General features: G+C 37.2%; 3 gene segments (V, D, J or C); all 3 read left to right on the plus strand.

Moving 5' to 3' along the window:
- The first annotated feature begins 800 nt into the window (after window positions 1-800).
- On the plus strand, window positions 801-1,732 carry LOC105536780. The segment is given in 2 exon segments: window positions 801-1,085; window positions 1,194-1,732. Coding segments are annotated over 2 exon segments (537 nt in total).
- A 12,986-nt stretch (window positions 1,733-14,718) lies between these two features.
- On the plus strand, window positions 14,719-16,362 carry LOC105536827. The segment is given in 4 exon segments: window positions 14,719-14,904; window positions 15,069-15,206; window positions 15,315-15,380; window positions 16,352-16,362. Coding segments are annotated over 4 exon segments (267 nt in total).
- Window positions 16,363-20,621: 4,259 nt separating this feature from the next.
- LOC105536828 lies at window positions 20,622-21,467 on the plus strand. The segment is given in 2 exon segments: window positions 20,622-20,792; window positions 20,959-21,467. Coding segments are annotated over 2 exon segments (558 nt in total).
- The last annotated feature ends 858 nt before the right edge of the window (window positions 21,468-22,325 follow it).

Consider the following 22,325-nt stretch of genomic DNA (forward strand, 5'->3'; position numbering starts at 1 on the left):
GATAGCATTACTTAATTTTCTTCATTCAAGACAGTCTTTTCCGACAGGAACAAGTGAATCAAGAACCCAAGGAGAGAACTGGGCTTATACTTTCAAATCAAAGGAAAGAAGTATTCTGACTTTGTCAAGGGTCCCATTAACCACAAAAAAAGCAGTGACTTTCCCCACTCTCATGTTTTCAGAGTTTTATTTTTGTTCCCATCTACATTTATTATTATTTGTTTTTATTTTTAAATTTCAACTTTTATTTCTCGCTTGTTGTGGTTGTATTTCCTTCAGCTCCAGAGGTTTCTGTAGTGTTATTTTCTTTACCCTAGAGGCAAAGCCTTCCCATCATGAGTTATGCCTTGTCATTAGTTGCATGGAGGCACTACTCTCCTTATGTGAAATCTTTTCCTCTATGGCTGCACACGCACCATCCGAGGGAAATATCTCTACCATCCTCCATCACCACTGTGGCAACACTGAACCATCCAAAACTCAGTCCAGGGCAATTGGTCTGAGCCCAGACTCTCATGGACTCATATCTAAATTCTGATATACTTTCAATAACGATTCCTCTGTGAGGTGACGTATTACTCCATTTTTACATGAAATCTTATTGCTAATGGACTCTAGCACTAAAACACCATCATAGATTTGGTCAGGAAGAAACACGTCCTGTGGAAGTTTTGATACGTCTCAGGAAACAGGAAGAACACACTAATGAGCGGTCTCTGCTAAACTCCCGTTCTGCACTTGGCCTCCAGAGGGCGAGGCTGCACAAACTGGAGCTTTTGTTTGTGTTGAAGATCAATCCACTGCTCAGTTTCTTCTTCCTGCAGCTGGTTGAGTTCTTTCTAGACAGAGACAAGTGACAAGAATCAGAGGTTTAAAAGCAACCACATTCATCTCTGCAGGTTTTGTAGTTTTATATAAGCAAGGAGCTCGTCCAGCAAACCTTCCGCACACTTCTTGTTCTTGGTCTCTTCAGCCACTTTCCTTCTTGTTCTCTGGAGATCTTGCAGAAAAGAGCCTATAGTGTTTCCCTTGCTCAGTCATGCTCCTGGTGTTCATCCCACTGCTGGGGATACATTTTGTCCTGAGTGAGTAAAATTTCTTTATGGTCTTTAGTTTCACAGGTTCTGACTAGAAATGCTTACTTTTTATACTGAGTCTGCACTGCTTTCACTGATAGCACATTGTTTTTCCAGGAACTGCCAGAGCCCAGTCAGTGACCCAGCCTGACATCCACATCACTGTCTCTGAAGGAGCCTCACTGGAGTTGAGATGTAACTATTCCTATGGGGCAACACCTTCTCTCTTCTGGTATGTCCAGTCCCCCGGCCAAGGCCTCCAGCTGCTCCTGAAGTACTTTTCAGGAGACACTCTGGTTCAAGGCATTAAAGGCTTTGAGGCTGAATTTAAGAGGAGTCAATATTCCTTCAACCTGAGGAAACACTCTGTGCATTGGAGTGATGCTGCTGAGTACTTCTGTGCTGCGGGTGCCACAGTGCCTGGGTCTGCAGCGGGAGCTGAACACAAACTGCCTATGCCAGAGAAGTTTTCAGAGACTCAGTGTATCTTCCTGTGGCATTTTCAAAGATCTCTTACTTTTATGATGGTGAGTGAGGCAAAGAGAGCTGAGCACATCCAGGCATTTCTATATAATTCTGCAATTCCTGCTGTGTCCCATGTCAGGTAAACTTTGTTTTAGAAGCTTTTTGTTAATTGAAGAAACTGCGTAATAGGAAATAGTATTCTAGAATGATGGAGGAGACATACTTCTTACCACCTAACAATCAGGTTCTCAAGGACCTTTCCTTGACCGTGACTGCATTAAGTGGTTGACTATGGGAATGTTGATATGGTCTAGGATAACCTTGGTTTTCATTTATCATTTAATCTCTCAAGTAACCCAGAAAACGAAAGATAAGCTTCTCATGTTCTTACCTTGCAAGTTTGCATTCTTGAGCTGGTCATTCATAGGATATTTTCTTAGAATTTATTTTTTCTGGCTCCAACTATGCTATTCAGGTTTCAGGATATCTTGTCTCAGTAACTCTATTTAGGAAGAATTATGAGAAATTATTAGCCAACGGTGAAAGTTTCATTAGAATCATGAAGGACTCAGAAAATTGTCACAGCGATGTGAGTTCTGGCAACTAGGAATAGTGCACAAGGAGAATGAAGATTTAGAATTCGTCAGTGTTTCTCCAAAGACTTTTTCACAGTTATAAAAATACCTTCTATTCTATTGATATATTAATTATGCAAATCTACATTGTAAGTTTTTCTATGAAATTCCGTTCATCTCTTCTAGCTACTAACACTTTTACTTGTTGCTTTCACTCTGTTGTTACATGGTTTCACTATTGAAATATTAAAGATTGATTTTTTTTTTGAGATAGGGTTTTACTCTTTCACCTAGGCTAGAGTGCAGTGGCATGATCATAGCTCACTGCAGCCTTGACCCTCACCCCCAGCCTCAAGCAATTCTCCCACCTCAGTCAGCTTCCTGAGTAGCTGAGACTACAGGTGCGCACCACCATGCCTGGCTGATTTTTTTTTTTTAATTTTATTTTTAGTGGAGAAAAGGTCTCACTATGTTGCCCAGGCTGGTTTCAAACTCCTGAGCTCAAGCAATCCTCCAACCTTTGCCCCCCAAAGTACTAGTATTATAGGAATGAGCCACTGAACCTGGCCAAAGATTGATTCTTTTATAGTAACATTTTGATAATCTGTCATGTGGTAAGTTTTGCGATGCCAAGCTCTGTTAGAAATACTGATAAGAGTTACAATGGTACTGGATTCCAGGCAGCTGCTGGAAAGTATAAATGTGTGACTTTCTTATGTCTAGAGTGGAAAGAACTGTATAAGAAACTCCTTGTCTGCTTGCTGCCTCGGAGGATAACCAGTGCTTTGGAGGAAAAGGAGAAGGAGGAGAGAGCTCTTTAGCAGCCATTTAGCTCACACTATAATGTCTACAAGGGTAGGTGCATGGGGACCCTGAAAATATAGATCAAATTAGTAAATTGTGGGCAATGGCACTCCTTAGCCAAATGGTGAACCAAGATGTCAACAGTATGTTTTAGGGTGTGGTGATATGACTACATGTGATAAATATGTTTAAGTGATTTCTGGAATGCTGTGAGGAAGGTGAATGATGTATCAGATATATAAAATTATGAAAAAGAAATGTATGCTCATTTAATGTTCCTGCCTCAGTCCCTTCCTTCTTTCCTGGTTTTGGACCACACTCTCATCTACCACTGATAAGACAAATAATTTCAAGTGACTCATTGTCATCAGCTCAGCCACACTGCCCAAAAGGACTCATCATAGTATCATGAGCACTTTATGCAGATCGATTTGAGAAAGAACTGCCCATTTCTTTTGATTCTGATCTCAAACTGAATATTAAAGAAAAATAAATTTCATACCAAGGACCCTAAGCAGCTGGGAGGGCATTCCCCATCTCCCCTACCTCACTTCTGCCTGAAAAATCAAAGTAGTCTTGCTTCCTTCTACTAATAATTTGTTGCTTTTATATAAGTACATGATTTGTAGGAGAAACTTTCCAAAATAAGGAATTATATTAAGAAAGTCGAAATTCTGAGTTATTTTATCAATGATATCAATCATTCCGACTGTTCAGAAAGGATTCTGAATTTTCTTGTAATTAACTGATCTTACTACATATTCCATCACCCAGAAACAGGAACCCTAATCAAAAGGCGGAATATTTTACTGAAGATCAAGCTAGAGCCCTGAATGGGAGACAACAGCACATATGCTAAACATTTTCTTCTCTCCCTATATCGTGTTTTTATCTTATGTACAGGCTATTGGAAATAAACTTTATAATTTAGTGTAAAGGTAACAGAATTTTCAGGCTGAGTGAAGTGGCTCACACCTGTAGTTTCAGCACTGTGGGAGGCTTAGGCAGGAGGATCACTTGAGGCAAGGATTTCAAGACCAACCTGGGCAACATAGCAAGACAACATCTCTACAAACAATTAAAAAAATTAGCCAGGCATGGTGGTGCCCACCTGTAGTCCTAGCTACTCAGGAGGATTGCATGGGCCCAGGAGTTCAAAGTTACACTGAGCTGTGATCATGACACCGTTCTCTAGCCTGGATGACAGAACAAGATCCTGCTTTTAAAAAAAATTTAGGAAGGACTGTCCCTGAATTTGAAGAACTATTAATGTAATCAGTGATAAAGTCAATGACTTTTGGAGTTGTGCATCTCTTCATTTTGGAGAAAGAATGAAAAGTTCTTCAGTTGCAAGACGGATTTCTATATCTCGAAGGAGATAGAAGTATAGAATTATTTTGTTGTTGTACATGTTTCAAATGTGTGTAGAAGAATGTGTGTGTTGCATAGAGAAGCTTGAAGTAGTTGAAGGAATCAATTTATTGACTCTCAGCTCTAAATTCACCCTTGCTTCTTCTGTGGAGGTGGATCTGGAACCTTCGACCATTTTCCTTTGCCAGTTGACACAACGTTAAGCTTTGTAGTAGAGAGTCAGGAAGAAAAGGTTCTGCTTTCTGCTTTCCGTGTGCTCACTCATCAGGATCCCGCACCATGGGAGTCTTCTCCAGTGTCCAGTTCATGCAGAGCACTTGCACCAGTTTCCTGCAGTGCACAGTGCCCAGGAGTTTCCTTCAGAACCCCCCTGTTTTGGGGTGATTCTGTGGAAGAGAGCCTGCAGTGAGACACCTCCCCGTGAACAGCTTTCCCCAGTGTCCTAGAGGATGATTTTCTGCCATGTTCTAGAGGATGGATTTCTAGCAAGTTGCGCTGGTACAGCACCACAGCGACTTCCCTTTCATCCAGTGAGCCACAGCTGTGTCTTTTCAATAACATCTGGGTCTCAGCCCTGAGGGTGGGGCTAGAGGCCTCTTCCCTGGTTATCCTACCCTGCCCTAGGAGTAGAGGCTGCACCTTATGTCTGCTATTCCTACAGGAATAGGAATAGCAGAGTTTTCTGTTCTTCATATTATTCATTCTCTTGTTACTCTAACACACTGTTTATTAATCCTTAAAATTTTTCTGTTGAAATTGTATGGTTTCTCTTTCCTGATTGTACTAGACTGAGACATGCACCAAGGACTTCAAGCAACTGGAAAGCATCCTCCATCTCCCCTCCCACTCCTGCCTGAGATATCAAAGTAGTTTTCTTGTTTTATTTCTCTATTGATTTATTGTTTTACTTACTTATTGTTTTATTTACATTATTGTTATATAATTATGAGAAAACTTTACAATAATTTTATTAAGAATTTGGAAATATTGTTACTATATTAATAAAATTAATTTTACTATTAACGTTTTGTGCACATTATACACAGAATATTATTATACCATTGGCACAAATTAAAATCAATTTTAAAAGGTTTTAGCATACCACACAAACAGGCATTCATTCACCTATGAGGATGTGTCTGGAGATTATAATTCTAAGTCATTTTTCTTGCATGTAACTCTCTTAATACATCATTATTTTTTGATTTTCTATTTCCTTCAGATGGAGGGAGAAGACAATGATAATTGCAAAACCATCTGTAGACAGAATATTTCTGTCACCCTAGAAAGTTTTATGTGTGCCTTTCTAGTCAACTCACCTTCTGGAGACAATAGATGTTCTTATTTCTATCACCTTAGATTTACTTTACCCATTATAGCCTTCAAATCAGTGGAATCATACATACTCTTTTGTGCCTGGTTTCTTTCATTCATCGCATTTTTTAGATTCCCCCATGTTCTCATGTGTAGCAGTCTTTCATTATTGCTATTGCTGAGTAGTATCTTATTATATGGATAAAGCACAATTTGTTTATCCATTCAGCTGTGCACACCACTGACTGGACATAGAATCTTTTAGGGATTAAATCTTTGGTATCATTCTTAAGAGTGCAAGGTACAGTTGTTCTAGATGTTTATATCCTGTATTTCAAGGGTAGGGTGTGCCTCTAAAATGCTTTAGTTGAAACATGTATCTTAAATACCTTTATTTAAAAACCATTTTCTATCATTCATTATGCTACCTAATATGTCACTAGTTTTTGCAAATAAAAACCCAACATCTAATATTGCCTATGCTATTTAGCAAAGCTTTGGGTATTATTCAAGCTGTGGGTAGCTGAACTGTAGTTTCCTCTGTTGTGGCCTTATGTGTTATGTTAATAACAACAGTGGGTGGCCACCCTGGAGTTTGCTTTCTTGACTAAGTCAATTGACTCTCCTTAGAGTTAAGACTTAACCAGCACATACCCAATATCCTCTGGCTTTTGTCAAAAAGATTTAATGTAAATTATACATCCTAACACTGTGATATTTTTATTCTTACTTGGTAACTGATAGTCAGATATTATGAACAAAATTTAGGTCATTGTTCCTGCAGGTCCTAAAGATCTGTAAGTCATGTAATTATAATCCTTGCTCAACAGTCAAATTGTTTTTGTGATATGTCTTATATAATAGGACAATAAAATTGACCTTTATATTAATATTCTAAGGCTGGCATAACAAAATACCACCGACTAGGTGACATAAACAACATAATTTATTATCTCAGAGTTCCACAGGCTAGAAGCTCAAGATCAAGTTGTCAGCAGGGTCAATGTCTTCTGAAGTTTGCAGATCATGTTGCCTTTTCACTGTGTCCTTACAGGGTCTTGCCCTTGAGGGTACGCATGTCTGTGTCCAAATTTCCTTTTCTTATAAGAACAGCAGTCATACTGAATTAGAGTCCACCTATGTGACATCATTTTACCTTAATTATTTCTTTAAAGACCCTATTTTCAAGCACCGTTACATTCTGAGGTACTGGGGGTAAGGGCTTCAATATGTAAATTTTGAGTCGGATAGAACTCAGTCCATAACAACTCTCCAAGTAAATATTACATTCGCAAACAAAACAGTTGAAACCTTCATGCACTGCTTTACTAATTTCTCCTGCACACAATGATCATGTATAATTTTGATGATGAGATTTTCCTGTATTGAGTTTCTTTCTAGAGGAATGAGAAATGTGCAATTACAAATACAGATAGCTTATAAAATATTCTAAACTGCAAAAAACCAGTGATAAAAATTGAAAGCTCTTTTTCAGAGGTGGCTTCTTTTTCCTTTGTTCCATTGGGGTGCAGAATTCTCTCATGTTTAGATTTGTTCTTTCCTGAAGATAAATCTTAATTTCTGCTTGGTATTTTATCTCTGACAGTTTTCCTTTCTTTCCCCATTCTGTTTTCTGTCTGAATGTTATTTTTTTTTTTTTACCTCTGTCTTATTGTTTCTCTAATATTAGAGTCTACCTGTGCAGAAGTCAATTTAGCTAACTTGCTATTTTTCTCTTGCACTCCTCCTTTACCACCTCATCAGCAGAACTGACATTATAAAAGAAAAAGAATTGAAATTCTTTTGAAGTTGTTTAGGACAAATGCAGTGGGTTAAGCAGATGAGGAAGGTGGCTACAGTCCTTAAACACAGGAGCAGCAGGAAGAATCCCATCATATATGCTCAGCTTTCTTGAGGATTGTTTTCTGTTTTTTTCAAGTAGTATGTATCAATATTTTAAATTTTGATTCAATCAGAGAATCTTTTTTTAAAAATATATGTTTTGATTGCTGACATGCTTGGATCCATTTTAAATTTATTTGTTTTACGTAGTGTTTTCTTGATTTTTTCTTGTTTCTTTTTAGCCTGTCTTCTCTTGCATTGATAGTTTGATGTTTCTTCATACTGCTTTGAAAATGTAATGTATATTTCTGTTATGATAAGTACCCCTGTTATACAAATGTATGTATAGAAATATGCATATAAATGTATGTATATATGTGTATGCATACATAAATCTAATTTTTATGCCCAATGGTATTCTTTTTTTTCCCTCAGTGTTGTTCTGTAACATTTTTTCCTTGTATGTCCCAGTCCTTCTCCTTTACCTCCTGGTGACTTATGATTTTTAGAATTACCTTCGTGGCTGATTGGAAGAAACTACACATAGCTATATACATCAGGACAATAATTTCAGCAAGATATTATGAAATGAACAATAAACTATAGCTCCAATGTACATTAAGAAAAGTAATAGAAAAGAAAACCATCCGACACAATAATTGCAACATGAATTTGCTCCCTTCCTCCTCAGAGCCATTGTCCCTGATCTTCCCTCTGCCTGGAGTGTTTTTCACCATTGGCCACATAGATGCCTTCACTGACTCATAGTCTTTGCTCCTGGAGAAACATGGGAACATGTGAATAAAGTAGAATGCTCAAAAAATTTATTGCAGCATTGTATTTCATAGTTAAAAAAAACCATTGTATTAGTCTGTTCTCACACTGTTATAAAAATGCTGAGACATGATAATTTATAAAGAAAAGAGATTTAAGTAGCTCACAGTTCCATAGACTGTACAGGAAGCACAGTGTCATCTGCTTCTGGGGAGGCCTCAGGGAGCTTTTACTCAAGGTGGAAGGTAAAGAGGGAGAGGCCATCTTACATGGCAAAAGCAGAACCCAGAGAGAAAGGAAGGTACTACACACTTTTAAACAAACAGATCTAAGGAGCACTCTGGACAGTAGCAAGGGGGAAATCCACCCCCATGATCCAGTCACCTCCTACCACGCCTGACCTCCAGCATTGGGTGTGGAATCCTGATTAGGGAAAAGGAGTCAGGCTGGCAGGACCAGGGGAAAGCAAAGGGATAAAGCAAATAAGCTATAGGTCTGCCTTTTTTTCATGGTCCAGAACATATAAACAGAAAGAGGAAGCAGATAAGTTATAGGTATTTCTTTATGGCTTGGAACCTATAGCTCTCCTGAGCAAATAACATGCATAACTCTCAGACTTCCTGCTTATCATCAAACACCTCTATCTATCATCCAAAACCTCAGTTGACAGAAGAATGCAAGTTAGTTTCTTGCTACCTTAGTTAGATAATCCTACCTTGGCATTATCAGTACTGCATGTAGCACTCTGGAACCCAAAAACATCCTGTAAAATCTCCAGCAAGCCTTTGTTTCCTTACCGTCAGCTCCTCTTCTGCTGATTGCTCCCTGGCAACTACTTTCACAGTTTCTTTAATAGATCTGCCTTTCTTTATCTACAACAGTCATGGCAAATTATTTTATCCCAACACCATGAGCCCAGGTAGTCATCGCTCACCTGTAACTTTAAGGATTACATTTCAACATGAGATTTGGGCGGGGACACAGATCCAAACTATATCATATATCATCTTAAGTCTTCATCAATGGGAGAGGACTATATAAACTGAAGTATATCTCTAATAGGAAGCAATGTAGCAGAAGTTCCCATATGTGTTAATATAATAAGCTCTACAAGATACATTATTGAATTTATAATGTGAGTCACAAAAAGGTATGCATGAGGTATATCATTTTGTATTAAATTTAAAAATAATAACCAAAATACTATTTATTTTCAGTTTTTTTTGTATTTAGTACATGTATATAATGCTATAGTAAAACATTTGGAAGTATCAACTCCAAATTGATAAGATGAAGGGAGAATTAGGGTAATGAGTGATGAAAGAATCAGAATTGGGAGTGGTAGTAAAAGTAGATTTTTGTCTACCTACTATGTTGTATCACTTTTAATAATTTCAAATGTTCATCAATTCTTTCTAATATTAAACCAATAAAAAGTCATAAAAGCCATCATAAAGGTTTATCCATATCCTATTCTATTATCCTCAAGAAAAAGGAGAGAAAGGGGAAAATGACCACCCTCTTTATAAGGTCTTGTCCAACCTTCCTAAGTATTTCCCCCACCTCTGGGATCATTAGCTTTTAGTTCACCCTCTGCTTAGGATCGCAGTGTGATTTTATTATAGATTTTATTGATTTTATTATAGACATGTGTAGTTTTGTACTCTTCAGTAGATTATAAACTAATGTCTCATCACTTTTTATATACTCTTAAAACCTAATAAATTAATCACTTATGGTAATACTTCAAAAAATCTTTTTGGATTTTCTAAAACAAAATCAGAGAATTCAAATAAATTGCACAAGATGGGAATTGCCAAATTATTTTAAGATATTAATTTCCATGAAATGGCATTTTAAAAGTGGTAATTGGTTCACTGTTAACCCCCATTCAATCGAGGCAGTTACATTGTTTTCTGACCACCTCCGTTTCCTTCATAGGAAACGTGAAGTAAGTGGGGCTGTGTTGTGTGACTACTGAGGAGCTAAGTTGGTGCAAAGTGGTCATTGTTGATGGTTTCAGTCCACTAGGGGGCACTCGAGGAGTTCCAGAAATGAAGACTTTCTCTGATGTTCTCAGAGGATGGAACAGGATACAAGAGGACATGCGAGTCAGTCAAATCACAGATAACAGGGAGCTGGTGCGGGGTGGTGAGTGATGTGTGTGTAAAGTTCATCTTAGGTTTTCAGCTCTGACATTCTATATAAAACCTCAGAAAGCTGGAGTTCATAGGTCTATGAATCTGTTGTGAAGATGATTCTGTAAGCAGAGGTAAGGGAATTGGAGTTTTAATGGGCATTGGGAGCATGGATGCTCATTAGAAAAAATCTCCATTACATGTTTTCAGTTTCTAAATTCTCATGATTAAAATTCATGAAATTCACTGACCTGGAAATTATTCTAAATACCCCTGATATCTGATCTTTTCTTATATCTTCTCTGAGACTAGAAGGAAGAAGAATAAACAGAAGAGAAGAAAATAGGAATAAAATAAGGATCAAGAACAGAAAGAGAATAGGGAGAAGACAATTTTTAATTTGACCAGCAATGTGTGGCCTGGTCAGAGCAGTTGTGAGAGCCTGCAGGGTGTGTGGGGAAAGGTCTGGACAGGGGAATGGGAGAGGTAGAAATTAAATCAGAGTGGATATCATACACACATCCTATTTTTCCCCCAACCAACCAACCTCTAGTTGGAAACATTTTCTAATCTCCTAATTTCAAGAAACTATTTATTTCTAAATTCGCAATGCATGTTATCAAATAGTTTTCATTTATCAGAATTTTCATATATTTGAATTCTCTAATTTTCTGTCAAACTGTGTAATTTGGGAAATGGGGTCTCTCTTCCCATGACTCTTTAAAGCTCTACTTAACCCAGCTGAGACACAGATTCTTCTGAGAGGTACCATCTCCCTTCCTCACAAATTATCTGTAAACTACTCTTACATAAAGTGCTTTAAAAAAACCCTATATCTTCATACATTAGAAATAGTGCCTCTTCCTCTCGTGAGAGATTGCTGTGCAGTCTCACTGGGCCACTGTGGGTGGTTTCCTGTTCAGATGAATTTTTAAAACTTTTGTTTTTAAACTTAAAAACTTTTAAATAAAAGACTGATCATGAACATTGCAGTAAGGCATGTTGAAGAGTTATCTGAATCCTTCAAAAAGTTGAGAAACTCGGCCAGGCGCAGTGGCTCACGCCTGTAATCCCAGAACTTTGGGAGGCCAAGGTGAGCGGATCACGAGGTCAGGAGATCGAGACCATCCTGGCTAACACGGTGAAATCCCGTTTCTACGAAAATTATAAACAATTAGCCGGGCATGGTGGCGAGTACCTGTAGTCCCAGCTACTCAGGAGGCTGAGGCAGGAGAATGACGTGAACCCGGGAGGCGGAGCTTGTAGTGAGCCGAGATCTGGCCACTGCACTCCAGCCTGGGGGACAGCAAGACTCCGTCTCAAAACAAACAAACAAACAAACAAACAAACAAAAAGTTTAGAAACTCTAGTTTTGAAAATTAATACATTAAAATTTGAATATCTGCAGGTTTCAAAATAGAAATTAAATGTAAGGGTAGCAGCTTGATGGAAAGGAATATTATTTTCCTACGAAGTTTTGAATGATCCAGTTATCGACTTAGAGGCTAATTTTCAAATTAATTTTTCTTATAATTGAAGATACAATGATAGAATGCACAAACAAACATAGTGAATCATATACATATCAGGAAGCCACTTTGTTACTTTTTAAAAAAATATTTATTTTTTAAGAGAAGGAGTCTTGATCCATTGCCCAAACTCAAGTGCAGTGACAAAATTATAGTTTGCTTTAGCCCTGAACTCCTGGGCTCCAGTGATCCTCCTGTCTAGGTCTCCCAAAGTGCTGAGATCACAGAAGACCCTGTCTCTGCTTCTGACGGAGCCCAAGGATTGGTTAGGGTAACCTCAGACCCACTAGATTGCATGTGGGCGTGACGATGGTCTTGGAGTTCCTTGATGCAGGATAATTTCTAACTACTCCCATGCTCTATGTTGTACACAATCAGTCCTCAGTAAATATTTGCTCTGTTAAATAGTATAAAAGAATGTTAGACTTATAAAAGCACTTAGAAACCTTTTAGTTCAACTTCATTTTACAAACACGAAAACTATATCCAAAATGCCAGTATGGAAACCATTAGATAGTAAATGATCTAGGAGTAGAAAGAAACTGGATTTCCTCACTTCCTCCTTAGCCTTCTTACTCTTGCCTATTCCTGCAGGCACATATTGTTGAACAAAGAGAAACTATCTAACGGCAGCCCTACCAGGCTGACCTGTGCATTTTGGTTCCCAGAAAGCCTTGGTCCAATCACTTTGACCATGAGAGCAGAGAGTTCCAGTTTGTGTAAACATTTACCACTTTGGGCAAGAAAGATATTCAGGCTGAGCCACTGTTATTCTATGAGGAAATCAGTCCATGACTCACTGGCTGCTGTGGGAGTGAGCCAAACGTGATGGTGACACCCTCAACCCCCAGAGGCGTTTCTAAGGACTTTCCTAAAAATAGTAAGATATATTCATTATGCTGGGTGGATATTTCTCCAAGGAAGGATGTGGACATAGTGAGCATTACTCTACATTGTCAAAAAATAATAATTAGAATAGAGAAGCTAAGGGTAACATGTCCTTGTGTAGCTGACAGTTCATGAAGGGGTTAGAAAATCTTTTCTGGGTCAACACATTGACAATGAGTTAGGTAATATTCAATGAAATAATCATAGGGTTGGGAATTTTGTCCAGGGGATGGCTATACCTAAGGCATAGTTAATATGTGGAATACTGTGATCCATATGAGTGGTCATATTTAGACCATTATATTCAGTTCTTAATGCTATACTCAAAAGGCCAAATATTGACCTAAATTATCCATTACCAAAAGGATAGAAATTCCTCCAATAAAGGATTTGAGAATTATATTGTATAAGGAATGAATAAGAAAAGGGAAAATCCTTAGAACAGAGAAGTCTTACATATGTAAAACCACACATTTTATGTATACATATCTATATTTATATATTTTAGTTGATATTTTTCATCATAACTGTCCTTACATACTTAAGGGTGCAAGATGTGAATAAGAAATTATATTGAGTCTCTGTAATTCCAGGGGCCTAGTGAGCACAAGTCACAGGAAAGGTGCTTTCCTTCTGGAAAGGAGATAGTATTGGTTTCTGAGGAAACTTTCCCCATGGTCACTTTTTTAGTCTTGCACTATCCTTCCTAGTGGACACAGGCAATATTTTGGCTTCCACAGATTTATTTTTACGGAAGTAATCAGAACATATCAAAAATTAAAGTAGATGAGAAATTTTTTTTGGCAAGGAGAGATAAACCCAGAAAGGTACAAGACTGAAGGACTTTATCAATATCTTAGGCAAGAATGTTGTAGTGGAGTTTCGGAGAAAACGGCAGATATGGAATCAGAGCTAGCAATAGCTACGGCAAGAGCAGTCCGTGCCAGATGAGTTGGTTCATATTTTAGAGGCAAGTTCCACTGAAGATATGAGTCAGTCGTTGTATTTAAGGACATGCCATATTGATATCATTCATTTTGATATCAGAAAATAAAAGCACCTTAATAAGAAATTTACATGTGGCTTCATTTTTGGAGCCTGCAGCGTGATGTTTTCTGAGAATTTCTCCTTGTTCTTTCTGTGCTTTGCAGAATACAAGCCACATAGCAATAGGAAAAGACTTATTAAAACATGCCAGATTTCTCCTTGCAAACCAGCCCAATCTATGGGTCAAATTGTTCCTATTGTTGGAGTATTAATAACTAATGGAACTTGTCCCCCTTCTCCTTTATCATTGTACTTTAATTCGTTACCTTTTATTAAGGCCATCTTTACCAAAGAAAGATTCCACATTTTGACTGTTGGTACTGTTAAGTCTCTGGGAATAGAAGGTCATGGGGAAGACCAGTCTTGGAGAAGCAGAACCTGAGATAATATGCACTTGAAATATTGAGCGGTCCTCTCTCTTACTCTTATCTTTGGCTTACATACTCCTTTAAGAAAGAGTTTTTCTCCATAACAAACAAATCCTGATGATAGATTTGACTGCAAGGGAATATATTACTTTTCTTTGTCCAGGAGAGTGAATCATGGTGCTTTCCTGATTTTAAACATGTAAACTTGGTGCATCATTGTATAAACACCTGCAACATCGACCTCTTTCCAACTTTTTAACAATGACTCATTAGTTTGCATAATATCAATCTTGATGTCTACTTTCTTACTGTGAACTTAATCTCAGTGTGAGGACTTTATTTGTTTGACCTATTGCTCCTTTTGTTTATCTGAGTCCCTCACAGGGTTATAGAAAAACATTCAAACAGCAAGTTTAGTAGCTACGAATGTGACCACAAGATGGCAGTGCTTCTCTGCTAATGCGGAACACATGGAGGGTTCGTTTTAGTGGATACTGAATAAATACGTTTATGGCAGAAGCAGAGCCTTTTTCTATTGGCTGAGTAGACAATGTGAGAAACCGCTATGATTTTTAGAGGAAAGCAAGGAAAACCCGATGATAGAAGTAGCTCTTATGGCTAGAGATTGTAGGTTTATGACTGATCCTATTTGGGAAGAACAATGATGGCATGCATTCGAGCTTCATTTATGTACTTGTGGCTGCAGCTGGACTGTGAGTTTAGAGTTTTGGGTAACACAGTATATTAGGTGATGTTTTTGAGATGTCCAGGGGAAGAGTTGCTTTATTTAGGTTTCCTCTAGTTACTGTAGAAAAAGAAAATTCTGGAGAATAATAACTTGATAAACCTTCTTCTTTTTCTTTTTCTTTCTGCACAGGGGTGAGCAGAGGAGAGAGTGTGGGGCTGCATCTTCCTACCGTGAGTGTTCAGGAGGGAGACAACTCTGTTATCAACTGCACTTATTCAGACAGTGCCTCAGACTACTTCCTTTGGTACAAGCAAGAATCTGGAAAAGGTCCTCAATCCATTATAGACATCCGTTCAAATATGGCTAAGAGGCAAGGCCAAAGACTCACCGTTTTCTTGAATAAGACAATGAAACATCTCTCTCTGCAAATTGCAGCTACTGAACCTGGAGACTCAGCTGTCTACTTCTGTGCAGAGAATACACATTGCTTCCCAGGCACCTGTAACCATCACCCAAACCTGAGATGGGAGGTGAAGCAGCATCTCCTTTCCTTTAGAATAAATTTTAATTATAACACTTATCATTTTGTTTGTTCATAAGTGGAAACTAACATATAGATATTAAAACCATATAATAAGAAGGTTAGATTCAAGGAGACCCAGAAAGGTTTAGAGCATTTTGTTGGACAGTTGATGCTTAATGGATTCTGTTTTTCAAGAAAAAGTATGGTACGCATTTAAGTTAGCAACATGAAGTTTTGATATACATGTACATAGTAAAGAGTCAGCTAAAGAAATGCATAGGGCAAGGTATGGGAAAAATGGCACTGAGCTTCCATGCCTTCTCTGGCTATGCCACCCACCATGTGTTCAGCAATCAGGAAGCCCTGCTCAAGGGATCCTTACAGAGATTTAGTGATGTTTGATTTTGTAATCTAGTCTTTAAATGTGACTTTACATTTGCTATTCAGACTCCTCTCCTGTATATAACCCCTTAGTATCAATATTGTAATCCCTATTATGGATAAATTATAACTTAGTTTTCAAAATTGCTTTTGTTATCTTTTTCTTATTGTAAAACGTTGCATGCCAACACCAGATAATGTGTAAAATACAAAAAACACAAAATTGATAATTCTGTATCCAGATAGTTTTTTGCTAATATTAGATTGGTGCAAAAGTAATTGCTGTTTTTGCCATGGTTTTTAATGGCAAAAACAGCAATTACTTTTGCACCAGCCTAATATGTAGCTTTGTTTCTTCATAGAGTCCTATTATAATTAGGATCATGATTTTTTCACCTTTTCTTATGTCTCAAATTGAGCTTTTCTCACTTCGTCAAGTCCTCTCCTCAAACACATGCTTTTTAATAGCTCTGTGAGAAATTTTCATAAGTCACAATTATTTTCATTTTCTCACTCTCTGTATCTGTGGTAAAATTTGACAGCCCTTTCTACCTGCTGTTTCTTGTAGGGAAAATGTGATGCGTTTTCCTTTAGAGTCAAGTTTGGATATATACCCTGTGTGTGTGAGGGAAATTAAAACAGGAAGTGACTTTACAATGTGAACTTCAGATTAGACTCATCAGTATATTCTTCTTCAAAATCTTATTGGTATCTCTTCTTATTTACCCTCTCACAGAATTAAGACGAGTTATGTTTTTTAATCACTGCTATTTCTGCAGAACCTAGTGTAAGCTTTTCACATTGTTCATAATCAGTAGATGTTTGTTAAAGAGAGAAAAAAATGGATTAAACTTGTATATTCAAAATTTTAATTTAGCCTTTGTGGTTGAATTAAATGTATAATTTTATTTGTGAATAATTAAACTCATAAAATATATATTTAGTTTACTTGAATATTTGAGAGCTTAATATTTCTTTCCATCTATCTATGTCATTCTTTTCCATAAAACTTCATTGTTTTAAGATAATTAAATTTTTTCTAGACATTTAATTTTTATTGCTACCTTTTTCTTTCTGAGGTATGTGGGAATGTTTTTAATAAATGTTTTTCAGCTACTTTATTCAATTCTTATTAGTAAATTCCTGGAGGCATTTGCATAGTTAATTTGTAGTAGCTTGTTCCAAATACCCCACCTCATTTTCATGTTTTGACTGCTTTAAACAATACTAGCACAGTTTCCTTTTCAAAAGTCTTTTCTTTTAGTGTTGTCGATAAAAATAATGAAAATAAAGAAGTTGCACAAATAATTAATTCCCTAATTCTCCCACCTGTGGTCAAGAGTAGGCTAATATTATTCCTCATATTATTCCTCATATTATTACTAAGGATGGATATAACTGGCGATTGGTAGGGTGAGAATGATCCCTTCTGGCTGAATTATGGCTGTTAGTTATTAGGTTGGTCTTATAGGAAAAGTCATTAGATTAAATTGAGGTTAAAAACAACTGAACAAGCAAGGTCAGTATTGTAGCCCAACAACTCAACTGGCTTTTGTTATTTTCCTGTCTATACCACTAGCTTCTCTCCAGAGAAGAAAGCTGACTCTTGATCAGTCCATTTCCTCCCAGACTGAAATGGAGTGAGTGGGAATCATGGCTTATAGTCTATTTATTTATTGCTTGAAAGAGTGTAATTACAATTGGCTTATTTGCTGTATCTTAATTGTCAATTTTTCCAATGTAAGAAGAAAAATTCTCTAGCTAGAGTGTGCAAAGTCAGTACACAGCTTAGATTCAGACACATTTAAGCATTAAACTTTAAATGGAAAATAGTACTGATGAGGAGAGACACTAGTAGGTAATAAAATCTACTATAAAATTACCTTCTGAGGTTGGCATAGAATGAAACAGATCAATGGAGCTAAATAAAACACATTGAACAAATACACCAAGTTTGGTGTATTTTTTTGTTGCCTGTGTACAAACTTGCTATCTTAAAACAATAGATACATATTTTTTTCAATCAGTTTCACTGGGCTGAAATCAAGGCATCAGTAGGGCCCCCTCCAGAGGCTGCAGAGATGAATCTGTTGCTTGCCTCTTCTAGCTCTGTCAGCATTTCTTGGCTTGTGGTGCCATCACTGCAATCCCTGTTGCTATAGTCACGTTGGCTTCTCTTCTTGTGTTGTCAAGAACACATTTCCACAAGTTCAAAGGCAATATTTCTTCAAAAAATTTTTTGAATACTTAAGTAAAGTAAAAGCTGATTAAATGAAAGGCTAGGAAAGAACCTGTACTTGTTGGTTAAAGGACTGAATATAATGGGTTTATTTGTCTATTAATAGTTAAGTGTGTAAGAATGGAATATGTGTGGTTCAGAACATTCTGAGTAATATGAGCCTACTAGTGACCAGTTCATAGTGAGATGACACATGACTTTGGGAGGGGGAAGAATGCAAGGCCGTTAGAGCTAAAAGTAATAATGCTTTAGGCCATGGGAGTTCACAGATGTCTGATAGGGTAATTAATTTTATTCTTAATAGTCCTATGTTGTTTCAACGTTTTCAGAGGAGCAGCAGGTGATAAGAAAAGCAAAGTTCCTGAGTGAGAGCAAAACCTTACATAACTGTCCTAGAAAAATATGTTCCTCTACATATAGATAATTCGAATTGGCACAGATAAGACATGGAAATCAATGATTTAGCTATTGCAGGTGCTGTGTCTTTATGACAGGTGAGTGCTTCAACTCATGTAGAAAATAAAACAACTCTTACTAGTGCATACTCACAACCCCTTAGGGAGTAGAACTGTCTAAAACATACTCAACTGTTCCCTTAGGACAGTATTCCAGTTCATATTCAATTTTTACAGTTTTCATGGAATTTTGGAGGTTCCAAAAAGGACATGAACTGTCTACATTCCCTACTATTCTAGAAAAGTCTCCCCACAGATGTTTAATATTGCAGTCAACATGTCCCTACCGTGATGAGTGGTCCCTGAGGGGTGTTAACAAGTGTTCATTGACAATCATTTGGTTCCACCAAACAGCCTTTCTGGCCTTGATATATCTTATCATCACTGATCAAACAAATCAATAATTTATCTAAGATGGAGTTATTGACATTTTCCATGGATGTGCCATTAAGTTCCATAAGAGGTGCTTGCATAAGGACTTTAGTCAGAAAACCATGTTTAGCATGATCCTCTGCTCATGTACTTTTTTTCTAGCTTCTAAAGTGCCTTTCATACATGGGACTTTGTCTTCATTAGGAAATTTATTTGAATAGCATCAAGGCATCAAATAATTTAAGTATTTGGTGTCCATTTTTATAAAGATACATGAAATATACGAGAAGATTAAGAAGAAGTAAAGAAGGTGAAGAAACCTCATCAGCTCCATTATATTTGGAAGTTGTGAACTACGTTAAAGCATTGACTATCACTGTTTATATTTATCATAATTTGACATGCAAAAACGAGAGTCACAAGTTCAGCTACTTGCATTAATTTTACTTCTTCTAAGAGATTGAATTTTATAAGAGAGTCTTGGGTAGTTATTACATAATAAGTTTCATGTTATTCCTTTTCAACTTTGAGTATAAGACATTAAAACAATTAATTAAGTGTTTAATTAATTGTTCAATTAGTTAATCAGAAGTTGATATAAGACTGTCCAAGATATCTGTTTGTGTATGGACACTTCTTAAATAACAAAAATGCAATTAAAAGATTTATTGATTGAGAAGTGTAATGGAGTTGAACACGATGAAGATAAATTTGTAATATTTCATAATTAGTCCACCAAATGGAAGAAAAAATAATGGATGCTTTTACAAAATAGATAACTTGTACTGTATGTGGTATCATAAGATTTAATGGTGATTCCTGTGAAAGATCTGAAGATACTTCAATCAGTTTTGACAAGGCTAAGATAAGCTATTTTAAGACAAGAACGATAAGCTATGGCTACTATATTAAGAAATAAATTACAGTAGCAAGGCAATGACCTTTGTTGTTTGCAATGTTGTTGAGTGGTATCACTAGGGCATGGCCTTTAATATTCACACAGAAAGAAAAGTTTGTTGCAATCAGTGATCCTATAATCAGTTGTCCTGTATATGGGATTGCCCAGAATACATTCTCTTCAGAGCTGGGCGTACAAAACGGAGTGGCTTGCTGGGGCTTATTTGGGGTCTGAATTGAAGTCATGGAAAAAATATAAATTCAAAAGCTTAATAACCTTATAACCAAACTCTGATATCTAATATGATCCGTATGAACAGAGCTGGCTGTTGAAACTGAATAGAAAAGAGAACGGGACCTTTAAAATACAACTTGATATCTGAGGGGTTAATTCTAAACTCTTCATCAAAGAGAGATTGTTTTTCTGAGTTTGGCGCCAAGATTGGAAACTGGATAGACATTGGAATTGAGGAGGAATATTGTTATATCAATAGATAATGCAAAAGATCTGCAGAGATCTGTCCAAACCTTCTTATCACAATGTGATGTATTTGTACTTTAGGAGAAACAACAACATACATAGATGTGAGGCTAGAGGATTACGGTATCTTACATTGGCTCTATAATTCATTACAGGCATAAAATACGTGTCAATCTCCCAGTTCCATCACAGGTGCAATGACAAAATACAGTAGTTGGTCGAATGATCATTTTTCCTCTCAATGTGACCATGTTTATTTTCAGATTTGTTAACAAATTAAGAGTTGGTTGATCCAAAAGAAAGTTTGCATTGGGTGAGGTTCTCATAGAGAAATGTGAGATAACACACACTAGTTTGCTATACCAGGAAACCTCTGTTTCCTGTTCTAGGGCAGCAGTAGCAGCAGCACATAGCCCAGTAATTCTTCTCCCACCATGCCAGGTTCACCTCACAGTGCAGAGTCCTGAAAATAAAGAAGAAGATTTTTTTTTTTTCTGTCTAGAAAAAGAACCAAACATGTTACTTTCTAGCCTGCTGAAGGTGGTCACAGCTTCACTCTGGCTAGGTAGGGATGGCCTAGTGGGAATGGACTTTCTATTTGAACTAAGGACCTTGGAAGTATCTTTATGGAAACTTTGGGAAGGAGGGGTAATGGGGTACAAAATTCGAACTTCTTTGTTCCAACCCACTTTATCCTTAAACCTTCAAATTCTCTTTTTTTTTTCCTTCAGGATCTGGCATTGCCCAGAAGATAACTCAAACCCAACCAGCAATGTTCGTGCAGGAAAAGGAGGCTGTGACTCTGGACTGCACATATGACACCAGTGATCAAAGTTACGGTCTATTCTGGTACAAGCAACCCAGCAGTGGAGAGATGATTTTTCTTATTCTTCAGATGTCTTATGACAAGCAAAATGCAACAGAAGGTCGCTACTCATTGAACTTCCAGAAGGCAAGAAAATCCGTCAACCTTGTCATCTCTGCTTCACAAGTGGGGGACTCAGCAATGTATTTCTGTGCAATGAGAGGGCACAGTGAGAGAACTGTCGGAGGGAGGTGTACAAAAGCCCCAGGGACCTGCTTGAGACCTCCATCTGCTGGAGAACCAAGGCGGGAAATCAACATCACAGACAGGAAGTGGCTACAGCTGTGGCAGCGCAGAGGCAGTGTTGTAGGAAATACACTCACTCTAAGAAAACACCTCTTTAAGTTCATAGACCATGATCAAAATTATCATTAATTAAAATCTTTCTTATCTCTGAATCTTTGGTTTAAAGTTAGACATATCAAATTTGTGACTGAAAGTTGAAGATAAAAAGCAGCCACAATAAACAATTTGCCATTTGGCCACTAAATTGAACTGGATTCAAAAATATATGGCTGAAAAATCATTAAAAGTCTCTGTGAATTTTCACAACAATTTGTTCAGTAAATACTGGGGATCTGCAAAAAGTTCATGAAAAATGTGTATTATAAAAACTATTTTTGGATTTCAATTTTTTTTGCACCAAAATGAACTTACACTTAAATTGTTATATGTAGACAGGATCTACTTTGAGGCACTAAGAAAAATAAGACAACAATCTGAAAAGAACCCCTATTTGAGCAACAGATTCTGCTAAAATGAAGCAAAAAAAAAAGCTTCACATTTATGGTGAAGGTTGGGTAGTAGAATTGTGAAATCATCAGTTCTCTATGAAAGTTTACGAGGTCAATGCTCCAAATAAATCAGCAGTTCGTAAGTGGATAACTCATTTTAAGAAGGGATGAGACAATGTTGAAGGTAAAGCCTGCAGTGGCAGACCATCCACACCAATTGGTTTGGAAAATGTTAATCTTATTTGTGCCCTGATTGAAATGGACTGATGATTAATGGTAGAAACAATAACCAACACCACAGACACCTCAATTGGCTCAGCTTACAGAATTATGACTGAAAATTAAAGTTGAGCAAACTTTCCATTCGATGGGTGCCAAAACCATTGCACCTAGATCAGTTGCAGACAAGATCAGAGCTTTCAACAGAAATTTTAAGCAAGTGGGATCAAGCTCCTGATGTGTTTCTTTGAAGAACTGTAACAAGAGATAAAGCATGGCT

Source organism: Mandrillus leucophaeus, unplaced genomic scaffold (assembly GCF_000951045.1).
Source record: "Mandrillus leucophaeus isolate KB7577 unplaced genomic scaffold, Mleu.le_1.0 Scaffold163, whole genome shotgun sequence".
In the NCBI taxonomy this organism is placed as follows: Eukaryota; Metazoa; Chordata; class Mammalia; order Primates; family Cercopithecidae; genus Mandrillus; species Mandrillus leucophaeus.